General features: G+C 51.0%; 1 protein-coding gene across 2 annotated transcripts; it reads left to right on the forward strand.

The window, feature by feature from the left end:
• Positions 1-2,011: 2,011 nt before the first annotated feature.
• LOC122911229 (carbohydrate sulfotransferase 6) lies at positions 2,012-15,186 on the forward strand. 2 transcript variants are annotated; one of them, XM_044255706.1, is made up of 4 exons: positions 2,012-2,456; positions 12,220-12,293; positions 12,855-13,003; positions 13,347-15,186. In XM_044255706.1, exon 4 carries the CDS (start codon positions 13,363-13,365, stop codon positions 14,542-14,544), a length of 1,182 nt encoding a protein of 393 aa, XP_044111641.1. In that variant the 5' UTR covers positions 2,012-2,456; positions 12,220-12,293; positions 12,855-13,003; positions 13,347-13,362; the 3' UTR covers positions 14,545-15,186. The 2 variants fall into 2 exon arrangements, with proteins under 2 accessions (XP_044111641.1, XP_044111640.1); XM_044255705.1 differs by lacking the exon at positions 12,855-13,003.
• The last annotated feature ends 3,077 nt before the right edge of the window (positions 15,187-18,263 follow it).

Here is an 18,263-nt window from a genome sequence, read left to right on the forward strand (position 1 = left end):
GCAGGGACTCCCCCCCCTCCCCAAAGGCTCTATCCCAGGACCCCAGGATCATGACCTGAGCCTAAAGCAGATGCTCAACTGACTGAGCCACCCAGGTACCCCATCATGTTCATGCTCTTTAAGATGTTTTGTTTCTGGGGTGCCAGGGTAGCTCAATAGTTAAGCATCTGCCTTCTGCTCAAGTCACAATCTCAGGGTCCTGGGATCAAGTCCTGCATGGGGCTCCCTGCTCAGCAGGAAGCCTGCTTCTCCCTCTCCCACTCCCCTTGTTTGTGTTTCCTCTTCTGCTGTGTCTGTCAAATAAAATCTTTTTTTTTTTTAAAGATTTTTTATTTATTTATTTGACAGAGACAGATCACAAGTAGGCAGAGAGGCAGGCAGAGAGAGAGAGGAGGAAGCAGGCTCGCTGCTGAGCAGAGAGTCCGATGCGGGACTCGATCCCAGGACCCTGAGATCATGACCTGAGCCGAAGGCAGCGGCTTAACCCACTGAGCCACCCAGGCACCCAAATAAAATCTTTTAAAAGAAAAAAAAAGATGTCTTATTTCTTTCTGACCAGATTCTAAATGCCAATTAGACCAATTCTAAATCCCTGTTGGGAAAATATATAATTATAGTAACCTAAAGGAAATAAGTTGTCCTTAGATGTCCTATTGGCATTCTGGTACATGTCTTTTCAATCTTTGGTACTGTTTCTAATTTTTCTTTATCATAAACAACACTTACATGAACTCTGAGTATAAATCCTTATTGCCAGTTATTTCCTTAAGATGGATCCTAGGGCGCACCTGGGTGGCTCAGTCAGTTAAGCATCTGATTCTTGATCTCAGCACAGGTCTTGATCTCAGGGTGCTAAGTTCAAGACCCCTGTTGGGCCCCATGCTGGGCGTGGAGCCTACTTAAAAAAAGAGAGAGAGAGAGAGAGAGATCCTAGAAAGGAATTGCTAATTCAAAAAGCTTATGGCTGTTCTTAAGGATTTAAATTCATCTTGCCAAACCGCATCCTGGAAAGAATGCACTGATTTATACTCCCAGCAGCAGGGACTTCTCTTAGATCTCACCACAGATTACAAGAGGTCAGAATTCTCTTTTTCAGATGCCTGCACTCTGTTGTTATCTGGGCGGGGAAGGGAGGGGGTGGACTGCTGTACTTATGGAAACATGTCCTGTATTTATCCGGACCTGCTATCAATCCTGGGCCTCTGGATTTAGACTAGAACAGGGAGGGGGACAGCCAGCTCTGGGCCCAGCCCCTCAGTGTTTCTCGGCTCCTGGCGCCTGGGCTCCTCTCAGCTCGGCTACTGCTTGGGGAGGCCACGCGTGTGTCCGCTCGGCATGGAGATGCATTTGACTTAGGTCTGAGGCTGGGGGCTTGGGAAGCGGCTTGGATTCTAAGTCACCTCCCTGCGAGGATGCCACTGAGCGCGAGGAGGGGCAAGATTAAATAAGATTCAATTTCCCTTGGGGCGCCTGGGTGGCTCAGTGGGTTAAACCTCTGCTCAGGTTATGATCTCAGGGTCTTGGGATCGATCCCCGCATCGGGCTCTCTGCTCAGCAGGGAGCCTGCTACCACCCCCCACCCTTTGCCTGCTTCTCTGCCTACTTGTGATCTCTCTCTGTCAAATAAATAAATACAATCTTTAAAAAAAAAAAAATTCGATTTCCCTCGCAAGGGCCTTTGTGCCCCCCGGGAGGCTTCCTTCTCTGGGAACCGAGCAGGAGGCAACTTTTTCGTTCATATAGTCGCATGAGAGGTGAGGGCGAGCGCCCTTCGACGTCCTCCCGCGGCCCCCGGGCCCACCTGTGCCCGCCCTCCCCGGGTCCTCCCGCGCCCGCCCCTGGGCCGCCGCCCCTCCCCCGAGGTGGGGAGGGTAGCAAGAGCCGGGGGCCAACCGGCTCCTTCCTTCCTTCCGTCCCTCCCGCCCCGGCTCCCGCCCGCCGGCTCCGGGACCGCAGCCACGTCTGAAAGCGCCTCATTGTGTGCGCTCTTCTGCGGCCGGCGGCGCGGAGCGGGCGCACGGGCAGCGCAGGGCTCCGGCGCGGGGGGCGGCGCCCGTCCCGGGGTGGGGGGGGCCTCCGGAGCAGTGGTGCCCGAGTCTGCGTCTGGCCGTGGCCGCACGACTGCGCCCCCCACACTTCCATCCCGTTCTTAAGACGCCTCTCCTTCTCCAGGACACTCCCGCCCTGTGTCCAGGTTCCCTCCGCCTTAGGTCTCCAGGTGCCTCCACTCTCTCGGTGTCTGCGGATCCGCGCCGGTGCCTCTCGGAGCCTTCCCCCCGGTGTCACTGGGGGGCCCCTTCCTAGCCTTGAGAGCCTACGGACTCGCCCAGGGAAGACACGGCCGGTGGCGAACTGGAACTTGGAAGAGGAGACGTCAGGGAGCCTCTGCGGAGCCTCGGGAGTGGGGCGCCCGCCTCCCCCGCCGCGCCAGCCCGGGCAGGGGCGCCAGCTTTGGGGTACGTTGGTTGGTCCCCCTCCGCACGGGATGCCCGCAGTCAGGGGCACGGAGCTCGTAGCCGGGGAGTCGGGTCTGGGGAGAAGAGCTGAGAGTGGAGTTTCTCTCCGAACAGGGGAAGGACGCGGTAGCCCCTGGCGCTGGTGGGAAAGTGTCTTCCTGCGGCTTCAGCTCACCTGAGATCCCTGCTGGGGATCCCTAGACTCTGGAAACGTGAGTTTCCAAGGGCGTGGTATTAATCTAGAAAGCTTTCCCCCACGGCACTCTTGAGGAAAAGCAACTTGGTGAGCCAGTTTAGAACCATAAGCACCTGAATGGGAGTCTGGCTTGTTTCGCGGCTGGCTCTTGAGCAACGAGAAAGGTCTCTTGGTCTCAGCATAGGTGCCCTGGGATAAGTTCACCCTCTTTTCTCTCCCCATCTTGAGCCGGAGGCAGGAGGGTGGGAAAACTGAGGCCTCAAGGGCAGCAAGGACTTGGCTGCCCCGGGGCCGAGAGTGCGTGAGTGTGCCAAGTACCCGAGCTAATGGGAATGGTGTGTGTGGCTCCTCCAGCGTTGGCTGTGTTAAGGCTTATATGGTTCCACTTACCCCACTCTTCTTGGCATGTTTCGCGCCTGCTTTGCGGGTCCATGTTCTGCCCCTGGTGGGATTGCCACATTCTGTTCCTAGGGTGCGGGGTCCCCTGAACCAGGCCTGGCTGTTGTTCTTGAGTGTTCCTTATGAAGAGGCAATTGCTTGGATCCATAGAAAATAGCTGTAACCCAGGATTTGGAGAATTTCTGAGCAAATACAAATGTGCTGTATGACAGACATTATTCTAAGTGCTTTAGCAATAGTAACTCATTGAGTTAAAATCAAGCCCTGACTTGGGTGATATTATTTCCCCCATTTCTTTCTTTTTTTTTTTTTAAGTAAGTTCTAGGCCCCCTAAAGCTTGAACTCATGACCCAGAAGTCAAGAGTTGCATGCTCTATGGCCGGAGCCAGCAAGGTGAATTTCCCCCATTTTATAGATTAAACAGCAGTAGGCACCGAGAGGTTAAGTGACTTGACCAAGATCACACAGTAAATGCTTGAATGGGGTTCATTAGCCGCTGTGCTATCCCTTCTCCTTGTCATAAGACAAAATCCTGCTTCTAGTCTAGTAAGGGGAGGTAAGTACAGAAATGCATAAAAAATGAGAGTATTGTGTAGTGTGACAGTAGCATTGACAGTGATTTCTCAAAATCATCTAATACTCAGTCCGTGTTGAAATTTCCTATTGCCTCGAAGATACCTTCTTGCACTTGGTTTGTTTAAATCAGAATCCAAACAACGTCCACACATGGGATCCAGCTGTTACTGTTTTGAGTCATTTTCTTCTAAAACAGCCCCTTCCTCCCCACCTTTTTTTATGTAATTGAATTCTAAGAATCACTTACTTTTCAAAAATAATAAATTAGTCAAAATAAAACGTTGAAAAACTAAACCAGAGAACATTCCATATATCCCCGTAATAAGAGAACTCAGTCAACACCTAGGGAAACATGGGGTGTGTGCTAAATGTGCACTCCCTTCCCCCATCCCCTGCATGTGTTACTTCAGAGAAGAGGTGGAAACCCCCAGACTTCAGGTCTCCCTGGCTGTAAGGTTCTATGATTGGGTCCTGTGCAAAGTGCATTTAGAGGATCCCCTAAGTTCGGGGCCAGGGAGAGGTGTTGCGTGTTATCTGTTCATTTGCTTTGAAATGCCCCGCGGGGTAGCTCTGAGCTAGGGAGACTTGAAGCTCCTTTCCCTGAACAATTTGATATCATTTCCCGATAGATTCCTGCAGGCCAGTCTGCTGCCAATCAGCAGCATCTGGGCTGTGTGACTCCAGCTTCCCTGCCCCCGGCTGATGCCACGAAGCTGCTGTTTCAGACTGGCAGAGAGATAGCAGATGTGGCCAGGGCTTGGGGCCAGGACTGTCTTCCGCCACAGCCCTGAGGGCTCAGGGTGGGCTTGGGGATCTTGACATCTTTCCATCCTCAGGAGGTAATTCTCCAGCCGATGCCCCTGCCCTCCTCTGGCCAACTGGTACTCAGGTCAGCTGGGAGATGGGTTTGCAGGCATTTCTCTTCCCGAAGTGAAAGCTGGAGCAGGCCGGTCCTACCTGTGCTAATATTTTTTATTTTTTTAAAAGATTTTATTTATTGGGCACCTGGGTGGCTCAGTGGGTTAAGCTGCTGCTCAGGTCATGATCCCAGGGTCCTGAGATCGAGTCCCGCATCGGGCTCTCTGCTGAGCGGAGAGCCTGCTTTCCTCTCTCTCTCTCTGCCTGCCTCTCTGCCTACTTGTGATCTCTGTCTGTCAAATAAATGAATAAAAAATCTTAAAAAAAAAGATTTTATTTATTGATTTGACACAGAGAGATCACAGGTAGGCAGAGAGGCAGGCGGGGGGGGGAACCCTGGGATCATGACTTGAGCCAAAGGCTGACCCTTAACCCACTGAGCCACCCAGGTGTCCCTGCGTATTTTCTTAATAACAGCTTTATTGAGATACAATCAACATACCTTAAGGTTTCCCCTTTTAAAGTGTATAGTTCAGTGATTTACAGTATATTCATGTGGTGTGTAAATCACCCCAAGGTTCCTCTATGTTATAGCACATATCAATACTTCATTCCTTTTTATTGCCAGATAATACTGAATTACAGTTGATCCTTGAACAACATGGGTTTAAACTGTGTGGATCCACCTGTATGCAAATGTTTTTGATAAATACAGTACATCACTGTAAATGTATTTTCTCCTGTGATTTTCTTTTCTTTTTAAAAGATTTCATTTATTTGACAGACAGAGATCTTAAGTAGGCAGAGAGGCAGGCAGAGAGAGAGGAGGAAGCAGGCTCCCCGCTGAGCAGGGAGCCCCAAGGCTTTAACCCACTGAGCCACCCAGGGGCCCTCCTATGATTTTCTTAATAGCATTTTCTTTTCTCTAGCTTACTTTACTACATATAATACACAAAATATGTGCTAATTGACTGTTAATGTTAAGGTCAGTGGTAGGTTATTAGTAGCTAAATTTTCCAGGAGTCAGAAGTTATATGTGGATTTTCGACTATGTGGAGGTCGATGCCCCAGCTTCCTCATTGCTCAAGTGTCAACTGTATATGGATGGACCACACGCTATTTACCCATTCATCGACTGATAGACATTTAGTATATTTCCATTCTGTGGCCATTAGGTATAATGTTGCCATGAAAGTTAATGAAAAAGATTTTGTGTGGGCATGTGTTTTCAGTCTTCTTTGATATGTATTTATTTTATTCTATTTTTTTAAAGTTTTATTTGAGAGAGTGAGTGCAGGTGTGTGGGTGTGTGGGGGGAGGGGCAGAGGGAGAAGAAGAAGCAGACCCCTCTGTGCAGGGACCCTATGCAGTGCTGGATCCCAGGACCTTGAGATCATGACTTGGGTGGAAGGGAGATGCTTAAGCTTAAAGGACTGAGCCACCCAGACCCCCTTGGATATGTACTTTAGACTGGCATTGTTGCATCCCTATGTTTAACCTTTTGAGGTACTACCTATTTTCTGCACTGTACAAGGGTTCTGATTTCCCCACCTTCTCACTAATACTGGTTTTTATCTACCTTTTTTCTTATAACTCCCTAGTTAATGGGACATAGTCTCATAATTTGACTGGCATTCCCTAATGACTAGGATTGTCAAGCATCATTTCTTGCACTTGTAAGCAATTTGTATATCTTTGGGAAAATGGTCTACTCAAAGCTTTTGCCCATTCTTGAGTTGGGTTATTTGTCTTCTATTATTGAATTGTAAGAGCTCTTTATATGCTCTGGGTCCCTTGCTATATATATGATTTGTAAGTATTTTCACCTTCTTGATGATGTGCTTTGATACTTGTGTATTTTTTTATATCTGTGCATTTTTAACACCACTGTTTGCTTTAGTACTTGTGGTTTTTCCACTGGATACCATGTGGTTAAGAGTTCTAAAGTTGTAAGGCTAGGACTTAAATTCTGACTCAGATGGTGTGTGGGTCCTTTAGGCCAGTTTCCTAATCTTTCTACACCCTAGTTTCCTTATTTGTAAAGTAGGGAGGAGTATCAGGTCCACATAATAGGGTTGTTGTAAGGATTAAATCAGAAAATGGACAGAAAAGTCTTCATATAGGAAACCCTCAACAGATGGTATTTACTGGTGTTCCATTTCCATCCCACCATAAATGTTCATCTTACTCCTCCTCTCTCTCCCTGCGCCCCTCTCGTTTTTTCTTTTCTCTTTCCCTCCTTTTCAGCCTTCTCCCTAACATGCCCTGGGTTCTATCAGAGCTGGTTTGCCCCCAGGGGTGGCCCTTGATGCCAAGAGTCCACTGATCCCTGATCTGGAATCTGTTTTCTCTAATCTTTGGGATTCCTGAACAGGGATGGCCTCCAGCCGATGTCAAACAGAGAGAAATCTGAGCCATGAATTTGTACCTAGTATTACATTTCAGTTCCTTAGGTACCTTGCCAGGGCTGGGAGAGGCTGCTGAGTGAGGGGCATGCAGAGCTGGGGTACAGGCGGGGATTTCCCAGAGAGGTAGGGGGCTCAGGCTCACCCCCTCCTACTGCAAACTGTCCCTCCCTGTACCTCATATTTCCCAATCTGTCAATCAGATAGAACAATTGCTCCTTCCTGTGTCTCTCAGGCCAACAGTCAGGGATATTTAGAAGATACCGTCACTTTAGGGCACCTGGGTGGACTTTAAAATGCTCAGCAAGGGAGCCCTGGAGGGGCTCAGCCAGTGGTGGTGGTGGCGGCTACTGCGGGCGGCAGCCCCACATCAGACTCCAGATCACAGCTCAGATCTTGATCTTAGGGTTGTGGGTTCAGGCCCCGTGTTGGGCTCCACCCGGAACCTACTTTAAAAAAAAAAAAGGTAAACTACTTAGCGGGAAGGAATGCGGGTTACATGGGGATCTGGATCACAGAGTGTCTGACATTAAGTAGGCAAATATTTATTAATACCATCCACTCGCTCAGTCTTTGTGGCATTCCCGGACATGACACTTAACTGTCTGTCTTAGGGTTCTTGACTCTTTTATTTTTTTTTTTAATTAAAAAAAAATATTTTTTGAAGATTTGTTTATTTGATAGAGACACAGCAGGAGAGGGAACAGAAGCAAGGGGAGTGGGAGAGAGAGAAGCAGGCTTCCCGCAGAGCAGGGAGCCCCATATGGGGCTTGATTCTGGGACCAGACCCCGCGATTATGACCTGAGCTGAAGGCACTTAACGATGGAGCCACCCAGGGACCCCAACTCTTTTATTGTTTAATTAATGAATTACTTTATTTGTCAGAGAGAGAAAGAGAGCACAAACAGGAGGGAGAAGCAGGCTCCCTGCTGAGCAAGGAGCCAGATACGGGACTTGATCCCAGGACCTTGAGATCATGACCTGAGCTGAAGGCAGGCGCTTTTTTTTTTTTTTTTTAAGATTTTATTTATTTATTTGACAGAGAGAGATCACAAGTAGCCAGAGAGGCAGGCAGAGAGAGAGAGAGAGGAGGAAGCAGGCTCCCTGCGGAGCAGAGAGCCCGATGCTGGACTCGATCCCAGGACCCTGAGATCATGACCTGAGCTGAAGGCCGAGGCTTAACCCACTGGCCCACCCAGGCGCCCCTAAAGGCAGACACTTAACAGAGTGAGCCACCCATATGCCCCAGGGTTCTTGATTCTTTATTGAAAGACAACACACATACAGAAAAGAGCACAAGTCATGAAAACACAGCTTGATCACACAACTTTCACACCTCTTCAAGAAACACAGCGTGACCAACCCCCCAAAGCTCCCTCCATGCTCCTGGCAGTTCTGCCCCCAGTGTCTGATTCTCTAATCAAAACACTCAGTTGTAAATGGCAGAAACGGAACTCAGGCTGGTTTGACAAAATAATGGAGCATTTTCCCCCACTGGGAAGTCTATGAGGGAGTCTGGCCAGCTGAATCCGCGTGCTGCCAGCTGCTCACAGGCTCTCAGACTGCTCCTTCTCTGCTCAGTTGTCTTCTCTGTTGGCTTATACCGAGGCAGTTTCCCTCTTCCCTGCAGATCTACAAATATCTTGGGATTGGACTTGGGGCAGATGTCCATTGCTAAGTCCACCACTAGGCCAGGGGATAGTGTATAGAATAGAAAGATGAATCAGGCTGGAGATACCTGACTCCCTAGGAACCACGATGTGGGCAGTCAGCCCCATGCAAACCACATGCACTTTGTGTGAGTGAGGTCAGTTCCTCAAAGAAAAATCTCAAGGCCCTTAGCAGAATAGAGGGAACAAGTATGAGTGGACCCAAACAAACCCTGTCCATTGCAACAACCTGTTGAAAGATTGACCCCACACGGGGTGCCTGGGAACAGACTCGCTCACTTGCAGAATAACCATAGTCTTGACCCTCAAGGTGCTCACAGGCAAGAAGGGGAAGCAAAATGTCACCGGGGGAGGAGGTACATGCCTTGAGAAACACACAGGTGAGAGTGACTTAGAAGGAAGCTAGGATGACTCTTGGGGGGAACCAGGGCTGGGCACTTAGAGCAGAGGGGAACATGGAACAAGGATTCCAAGTGACCTGACACACAGGGCGCTGGAGGGGAATTCTGGGACGTGAGATAAAGCCAAAGGTTGCTGAGAAGGAGAATGATAGGATCAGATATGGTGTAGGCAGCTCTGGGGGCTCTGTGCAATATGAAATGCATGGAGACCAGCTGGGGGATTTTTCCAGAATCCAGGAGAAAGATATGCATGGCAGGACTAGCCCCACCCTCCCCTGGCCCTGGATAGTTGGGTCACTCACTTGCTTGACTACCATCTGCTCCCTTGGCCCCTTCATGGGTGTGTCTTTGAGGTTCTTAGCTAGATTGTCACCTCTGCTGGGATAAGGGCTTTGGACTTGGACCTCTTAGATTGATCCTCTTGCTTTCTTTCTCGTCTTGTCTTTTATCTCTTCTCCATCTTTTATCCATCATTGATCTTTTTGTTCTACCCTCTCTACTTCTTCAATTTTATCTTTCAACCCTACAATTTTAATCTCTGGGGCAGTTTAACTCCAGGGAAAACAAAGGGTTCTACAAGAGAGGAAAGGGGGCTGCTAGCACACTGTGTGCTTCTGCTGTGTGCTGCTTTACAAATGATGTCAGTTTTAAATATTGACTTTAAGACAAGGAAACTTTCAGTGACGGGACAAAGCCCACTGCATAAAGTGGTCCTGGGTAGTAGGGTAGTAGGGAACTTTCTGTTCCCTCTTTGGTCTCTTGTACTTTATTCCCACCCTCCTCCCCAAAAAGATGGGATTATTTTTATCACTATCCTCCAAGACTTGGTGGAAGTTAGAGGCAGAGTTGCTCTAAGGAGGACCTAGGGGAGGCCTAGGGGCAGGGAATGTCACTTCGCTTTGATTCAGTGGCCCTTGCACTCTGGTGTGGGGCTGTGTCTGCCAAAATCTTTCCAATTTTCACAAAGAAGACATGAGGTCATCATGATGTACCTCTAGAAGTTTGCATCTGTTGAAAAAATGAAACATAAATTATATATATATATATATATATATATATCCCCGAAGGAATTTTATTTATTTTTATTTTTTTAAAGATTTTATTTATTTATTTGACAGAGATCACAAGTAGGTAGAGAGGCAGGCAGAGAGAGAGAGAGAGAGGAGGAAGCAGGCTTCCGGCTGAGCAGAGAGCCCGATGCGGGGCTCGATCCGATCCCAGAACCCTGGGATCATGACCTGAGCTGAAGGCAGAGGCTTAACCCACTGAGCCACCCAGGCGCCCCCTCCCCCGAAGGGATTTTAAAATGAAAAAATTTATAGGGGAAGAGCCTAGGCCCTTCCAGGATGGGGGACTTCACTGGGGAAAGGCTTAGGAGTGAGATCTACCCCAGAGCTCTACTCTGGGTGTCTGACATTTGGATTTAAGGGGCGGGCTCCTGGGTGGCTCCGTCAGATGAGCCCTTGACTTTTTATTTCAGCTCAGGTCATGATCTCGTATTGTTGAGATCAAGCTCCGAGTCAGAATGTGTGCAGCCTGTGGAGCCTGCTTAAGATTCTCTCCCTCTGCTCCCCCCACCCCCGGCCTGCTCCTGTTCTCTCTCTCTCTCTAAAACAAAACAGAACAAGAAGTATTCCTATTTCTCTGCCCTGTCCTCAGTGAGTATTCGTATCTCGGAGCTTCACTGCCTCAGTTAAAACAGGTGGGGCGCCTGAGTGGCTCAGCCAGCTGAGCGGCAGCCTTCAGCTCGGGTCATGATCTCAGGGTCTTGGCATCCAGCCCTTTCCCTCTCCTTCTGCCCCTTTCCTCTCTCTCTCTCTCTCTCTCTCAAATAAATAAATAAAATCTTTATAAATAAATAAATCAGATGGAGGTAATTTCTACCTCCCATGAATGTTGGGAGGATACAGTTCAATCACGAAGATAAAACACTTATCCTGTGTCTTCCTGACCTGCCACTGGGTATCCTGTACCTAAGGCTCCTTATCAGAAAACTCTCCCGTAGGACCTGGACCTCTTCGGGCACTCTGCATGGGGTTGCATGTGTCAATCGTCTTCTTAGTTCTCCAGCTCCAATAATAGGATCAGATATCAGTTCCGTGTTGTGTGTGTCACCTAAGAAAACCTCTGGTTTCCCTGGAGGGCAGGTAACGCACACACTGGTAGCTTACCGTCAAGATCCTCCTTAGCCAGGAAAGGGATGGGCTGGCCAGGGCAGCTGTGTTTGGGCCCAACACCGGGGTCCCCAGTGCTCTGCAGGATTTCCCAGAAATGGGAGAGGCCAGCTGACTGTAATCAGAAAGTGCCAGGAACTTAGAGATGGAAGTCCTGGGTCCAGGGTCCCTCTTTCCCTGTTGTCGGTCTGAGCCTGGCATCCTTCATGTAAAAAATGGAAACCATAATGTCCACCAAATGGAGCCATTGAGTGAAATCCTCACATCTAGCCCTTGTGGTTCAGGAGGCAGAGCTGCTGGGTGACCCTTGTCCACTTCCGGCAGCCTCTGGAAAAGTGGGATCTGCTCACAATTTAGACCTGCCTTCTCCTGGAGGTGATATGGGCGGGGGAAGGGGCTTCGAGGGGAGCAAATGCTGTGAAAGCAAGTAGGATATTTCAGGCCCCTCCCTCCCAAAGCAGCTCTTCCTTGGGATTGTGGTAAGAGCAACAGGTCCAAGGAGGGAAGAAGTCTGGGACCTCGGGGTGCACAAGCTTGGCTCTGCGTCCCTTTCACTCTGTGGGAAAAGTGTGATATTCTTAAGATCCAGTAAACGACCCCAGAGGTGGGCACAGGAGATGCTGGGATTTCCGATGTGGGTGACCTCAGAGTGTCTCATCTAGGTGGAGACTTCCCCTGGTGCTGCCTCTCCCAACACAGCACCAGCCACAGTAGCCCTGGGCCCATGTATGGCACTAGCAAGCCTTCTATCATGTGCATGTTCTAGCAGCTTCATGGCAAAGCCCAAGAGGCTAGATGTTACGATCCTCGTTTTGCAGAGGAGGAAACGGAGCCTTGGAGAAGTGAAGTCACTTGTGCCCAGCTCCTCAGTGGCAGCAGAGGGCTCCCTGCAGCCCTCTCGCCTCCACCCAGCAGGAAACGGGGTCAGTTCACAGTCACTTGAAAAAATGTGCTCAGGGGCTGGGCCGCTCTGTTCCCACCTGCAGGGAACTTTCTGTCCATCTGGGAATGCAAAGCCCTCCCACTGTGCAGGGACGTCTCCTCCTGTGAGACTCTGACCCAGAGTCTCTCCTGCTTTCTCAGGCCCTGAAAAATCTGCAGGCATCGTCCATGGATTGTGATTGAGGCGGGCGGCTCTCCCAGCAGCCCTGAGCTACGTGAGTAACCTCAGCACAGAAAAGGGCAGATGGTGGCCAGGAGCCTGCCGTCCCCTCGCCCTTTACCGCTTTCTTCTGCACATTCCCACAGCTCCAGAAGGGTTCCCTCCCTCTGTAGTTCATGTGTCCTGTAGCACTTGACTCCCTGCAGATAGCAACATTTGGGGTGCCCTATGTCGTTTACTTACTTTTATTTTTTTTTAAAGATTTTATTTATTTATTAGACAGAGAGAAATCACAAGTAGATAGAGAGGCAGGCAGAGAGAGAGAGAGAGGGAAGCAGGCTCCCTGCTGAGCAGAGAGCCCGATGCGGGACTCAATCCCAGGACCCTGAGATCATGACCTGAGCCGAAGGCAGCGGCTTAACCACTGAGCCACCCAGGCGCCCCCCGTTTACTTACTTTTAATAATAGAAGCTGCATCTGCTTGTTTAAAAGAAGCCAGACAACCCCAGAGCACACTGGGCAGAAAGGGCACATTATCAGTTATGGGAGTTAGGACATGCCCCCCGCCCGGGCTCATTCCATTATTCCAATACCAATACTAACCCCCTTTTTACAGATAGGTAAACTGAGTTACAGACAGATGAAGTGTGTGGTCCGGGATCACAGGCTAGAAAGTGGCTGAGCCTGGTGAGGGAGTCCAATCATCCATCAAGCTGTGGAGCTAAACCTAAAATTGTCTCTCTAAAAAGAATTCTGAAGCAAAAGGTGGGAATTCTGTTTTAAAATAATATTTCCCTCGCCAGAAAAAGAGAGGGAGAGAGAGAAAGGGGAGGGGAAGAGGGACGGAGAAAGTAAGGACAATATACATTTCCAAAGACATGCTGCAACGGGCCTTTTGCTCTGCATAGACTAGGTTTTGGTAGACGTCTTAAAGTCCTATTCCCCGGAGAGTGCCCTAGCGAGATGGCCTGGCCGTAGTCGGGGTTGGGGAGGAGGCCCCCATCTGGCCGGCGGTCAGAGTGGGGGTTGGGGAGGGAGGGGACTGCTCCCTGCAAGGCGTTGGGGTGTGGCAGGGCGAGTCCCTAACGGCTGCCCTCTCTTCCCGCAGGCCCCCAGCCAGAGGCATGTGGCTGCCGCGCGTCTCCAGCACGGCGGTGACCGTGCTCCTGTTGGCGCAGACCTGCATCCTGCTTTTCCTGGTCTCCTGGCCCAGGCCGCCGTCCCCAGCCGGCGGCAAAGAGCGGGTGCACGTGCTGGTGCTGTCCTCGTGGCGCTCGGGCTCGTCCTTCGTGGGCCAGCTCTTCAGCCAGCACCCCGACGTCTTCTACCTGATGGAGCCCGGGTGGCACGTGTGGACCACCCTGTCCCAGGGGAGCGCGCCGGCGCTGCACATGGCTGTGCGCGACGTGGTGCGCTCCGTCTTCCTGTGCGACATGGACGTGTTCGACGCCTACCTGCCGTGGCGCCGCAACCTGTCGGACCTCTTCCAGTACGCCGTGAGCCGCGCGCTGTGCTCGCCCCCCGCCTGCAACGCCTTCCCGCGCGGCGCCATCAGCAGCGAGGCGGTGTGCAAGCCGCTGTGCGCGCGGCAGCCCTTTAGCCGGGCCCAGGAGGCCTGCCGCGCCTACAGCCACGTGGTGCTCAAGGAGGTGCGCTTCTTCAACCTGCAGGTGCTCTACCAGCTGCTCAACGACCCGGCGCTCAACCTGCGCATCGTGCACCTGGTGCGCGACCCGCGGGCCGTGCTGCGCTCGCGCGAGCAGACCGCCAAGGCGCTGGCGCGTGACAACGGCATCGTCCTGGGCACCAATGGCACATGGGTGGAGGCCGACCCCGGCCTGCGCGTGGTGCGCGAGGTGTGCCGCAGCCACGTGCGCATCGCCGAGGCCGCCACTCAGAAGCCGCCGCCCTTCCTGCGAGGCCGCTACCGCCTGGTGCGTTTCGAGGACCTGGCGCGGGCGCCGCTGCCCGAGATCCGCGCGCTCTACGCGTTCGCGGGCCTGAGCCTCACGCCGCAGCTGCAGGCCTGGATCCACAACATCACGCATGGGTCCGGGCCCGGCGCGCGCCGCGAGGCCTTCAAGACCTCGTCCAGGGACGCGGTCAATGTGTCCCAGGCCTGGCGCCACGCGCTGCCCTTCGCCAAGATCCGCCGCGTGCAGGAGCTGTGCGCCGGCGCGCTGCAGCTGCTGGGCTACCGGCCTGTCTCCTCCGAGAGCGAGCAGCGCGACCTCGGCCTGGACCTGGTGCTGCCGCGCGGCCCTAGCAGCTTCAGCTGGGCGTCCTCCACGGACACACACCCCTAACCTTAGCAGACGCCCCCAGTTGCAGCGCTGGGGAGGGAGCTGGGCACGCGGGGCGCACGCCGCTTGTTGGAGGGGCCAGGAGCTTGAGTCCTCGGTAGTATGAATGGACTGGGTCCCCAGAGCTCGTGTTTCTTCTTGCTTCTGAATTTTTTGAGTCTTCCTCAGCAGCTGGGTTCCCATCGGGCGCACACTTCATGGAAAACTGTGTCTGCCCCTTCCTCTGCGTGCAGGGAATAAGCGCAGATGACCTGGCTGCTCCTCCGTCGCTTTCTTCCTAAGTTTCTTTTCCTATTGGAGGCGTCATCCAGCAACGGAGAAGGGGTTCCCAGCCCTTCCTGGGAGTAGAGAGAGGCACTGTGGTGAGCTGGCCCTCATTCCTGACTTTGTTCCCCCGTGTCCCACCACCACACTCAATCAGAGCTGTTGGCGTTTATATTCACTTGGTACTTTCAGAAAGAAATCAGACAAGATGCTTCTTACCTCGTGGTCTCCCCGTAGCCTCTCTCTGCCCCATCTCCTGGGAGCCCACATGCCCCCATTGCCTTCCCAGTTAACCTGGGGTGAACGTTTGATTTGTCCTGACAGTAATGGTCCTACCCACAGAAATAGACATCATAATTAAACTTGTGATGCTAGACTTCACAGTCTGTAAAGTTTGACAAACAAAACGCAAAACTGAAAGGACTTGTCCAAGGTCACATGATGAGGAGGAGGAAGGGAGGAGGGGGTTTTGCTCTGAGGCTACATTTAGAAGGAGAGGGTCAGTCAGGCTTGCAGAGACCTGTCTCCGTCCTGAAGGAGGGTCAGATTTTTCTATCTGTTTGTGTAATGGAAGAGCAAGCAGCCATGGCTGGGGCCACAGCCGCAGGATATAGGGGGTGATGACATGTCTGGGCCCAGAGTGCAAAACCTTAGAGAAGCTACCGGATAAGCACCGAGAGAGACAGTGAGGGGGAAAGGTGAGGGAGAAAGGAAGAAGAGGTGGGGGAAGCTTCCGGAACCTCTGGGAAGAACAGGATGCAGAACTGAGTGTGCATAAACTTTAGGGCATGGAGTTGGTGCAGGGACTGATGGTTGTTAGCACATGTGTCAGTTACCTCTGGAAAGGAGTGGGCTGTTGCTATCAATTGCCAGGAGGGATATTCTGGAGGTTGCTAGCTTCTTTTTTTCAGTCCAAGAGTGTGGCCTTGGATTGGTGGGACCTCAATTGTGGAGGGCAATTGCTGCAGAGCAGGTGGTCAATGGGGAATCTGGTGTTTTCCACTTATTTTCTTGCAGGGAGCAGAGAGATACTGACCTTGAAGCTGAAGCTGAAGCTTCAGCACACCTCCGTTAAGGATCTGTCAAGCTGTAAAAACTTTAGGCCTCATAAAACCTCAATCATAGGGAGGATATTTAACATATTAACATGGGGAGGATATTTAAAACCCTGAATGTATGGGGGCACCTGAGTGGCTCAGTCAGTTAAGTGCCTGACTTTGGCTCAGGTCATGATCCCACAGACCTGGAATGGAGCCCTGCACTGGGCTCCTCGCTCAGCAGGGAGTCTGCTTTTCCCTCTCCCTCTGTCCCTCCCCCTGGCCCTGCTCAAGCTCTCTCTCTAATAAACAAGAGCTAAATAAATAAATAATTAATTGGAAGCCTTGAATTTATCAATGGGGACTCTGCAACTTAGAAAGGCTCAGGCCACATAGCTTCATATAAGGGATACACCTCAAACTCAGATCTCTGACTTCAGGGCTTACAGTTCTAACTGAACTGGGTTTCAGTGAAGGACCCCACTACAGGCTTGGAAAGCCAGATCATTTCCCCCAGTAATGACAGGGGTCTGTAGGTGAGAGGGAGCAAGCCATCCCAGCATTTGGCTGGTATATGGCTGCACACATCTCCAGGACTGGATGTTGAAGGGTATGGTAAGCAGTGGCCTGGGGCACTGGGGCTCCTGCTGTTGGCCACTTTTTCCCTTCCTGTCCCTCCCTGTGCTGGCCACTGGGGATAAAAGTAGCCTGCTAGTCTGCCTGGAAGGAGTGTAATGTCAACTGGAGGAGTCAGCCTAGGAAGGTTCCTGGACAATGTAATATGTTCAGGCGAAGAGGGATAAGCAAGAAGTTCATGGTGCCAAGAACAGAAAGACATTGATCCCTTGTGGGGTCCAGGAAGGCTTTTGGGATAGCTCAAAACCCAGCCTGATCATGGCATCATACAACTTCCATTTACCTCTGCTCTGGTTACAGGCTGTGTTGATGGCAACGATTAATGATCTTTGCTATGTGATTTATCCATTCTGGCTGCACACCCGAAGTCCCAGAGAGGGGATGATTGGCTCCCAGAATTCACTCTCTGTGTATAGTGAACTCAGGGTAAGCCTCTGGGTGAGTTCCCTGACATATCTGGTTCTAAGCAAGCCTGGGGGTGAACCCAGATCAAGTTTCAGGACAAGGACAGGCGGTTCAGTGAGTCAGGCCAGTTCAGACCCTGGGGACATACTGGGAGACTGAGGCGTCACAAACCTTGTTCTCGCGGGGAGTGCAGACCTAGAACAAATAGTCCCACAGATAAACATGCAAACATAGATGTCAATTGTGCTCTAAGAAGAAACAATAAAAGTGGGGAGAGGATGACCTACTTTAGTATGGGGAGTAAGAAGGGCCTCTTTGGAGAGGAAGCATTGATTTGAATACATGAAGGATGGATAAGAGCTCATCAAACTCCTTGACGGGGAAGAAAAGGAGCCAGAGAAAGAGTGAGGAATGGGTCCCCTTGGAATCGGTTTCCTTGAAAAAATTAAAATTTAGGCTCATGAGATGAGAGAAGCCCTCAAGAGGTGGTCAAGTTTGTGTGTCTAGTACAGGAGAACCGCTCGATCAGAGAGCTTTCGTGTCTTTCAAGGTGAAACTGCCAAATGACTCTAAAGGCGGAATAACAACTTATAGCCTCCAGAATGGGGTCAAGAATGCCCTTCCCATCCCTCTCCTACTCACCACCCCCCCCCACCACTGTGCAGGGTAAATCAGTCCTTTCATTTTTACCTGCCCAATGGAATATTATTCCGTGCTAAAAAGAGATGAGCTATCAAGCCATGAAAAGACGCGGAGGAAACTGAAACGCCTATTACTAAGTGAGGGGGGAAAAAAAGAGAACAATGTGAAGAAGTCACATCCTGTGCAATTCCAACTAGATGACATTCTGGAAAAGGCAAAACCATGGAGACAGTAAAAAGATGAGTGGTTGCCAGGCGACGAGGAGGGGAGGGATGACTAGATGGAATGAGGGTTTGTGGGGCAATGAAAATGCCCTCCATGAGGGGCGCCTGGGTGGCTCAGTGGGTTACAGCCTCTGCCTTCAGCTCAGGTCATCATGATCTTGGGTCCTGGGATCAAGCCCAACATCGGGCTCTCTGCTCAGCAGGGAGTCTGCTTCCCACCCTCTCTCTGCCTGTCTCTCTATCTACTTGTGATCTCTGTCAAATAAAAAAAAATCTTAAAAAAAATACTCTCCTATGCTGATGGGGATATGTCACTAACAATCTGTCCACAATCCTAGAATATGCAACACCAAGAGCGAACTCTAAGGTACACTAGGGACTTTGGGTGATTATGATGTGTGCATGTAGGTTCATCCTGGGTAACAAATGTACCCCTCCGGTGAGTGATATTGATAATAGCCATGAATGTGGCCATGAATGTGTGAGGGCGGTGTATGGGACATCTCTGTACCTC

This window comes from Neovison vison, chromosome 7 (genome assembly GCF_020171115.1).
Source record: "Neovison vison isolate M4711 chromosome 7, ASM_NN_V1, whole genome shotgun sequence".
Lineage (NCBI taxonomy): Eukaryota > Metazoa > Chordata > Mammalia > Carnivora > Mustelidae > Neogale > Neogale vison.

Coding starts and splice junctions, on each gene's coding strand:
- LOC122911229 (XM_044255706.1), top strand. CDS start 13,363: ATGTGGCTGCCGCGCGTCTCCAGCACGGCGGTGACCGTGCTCCTGTTG.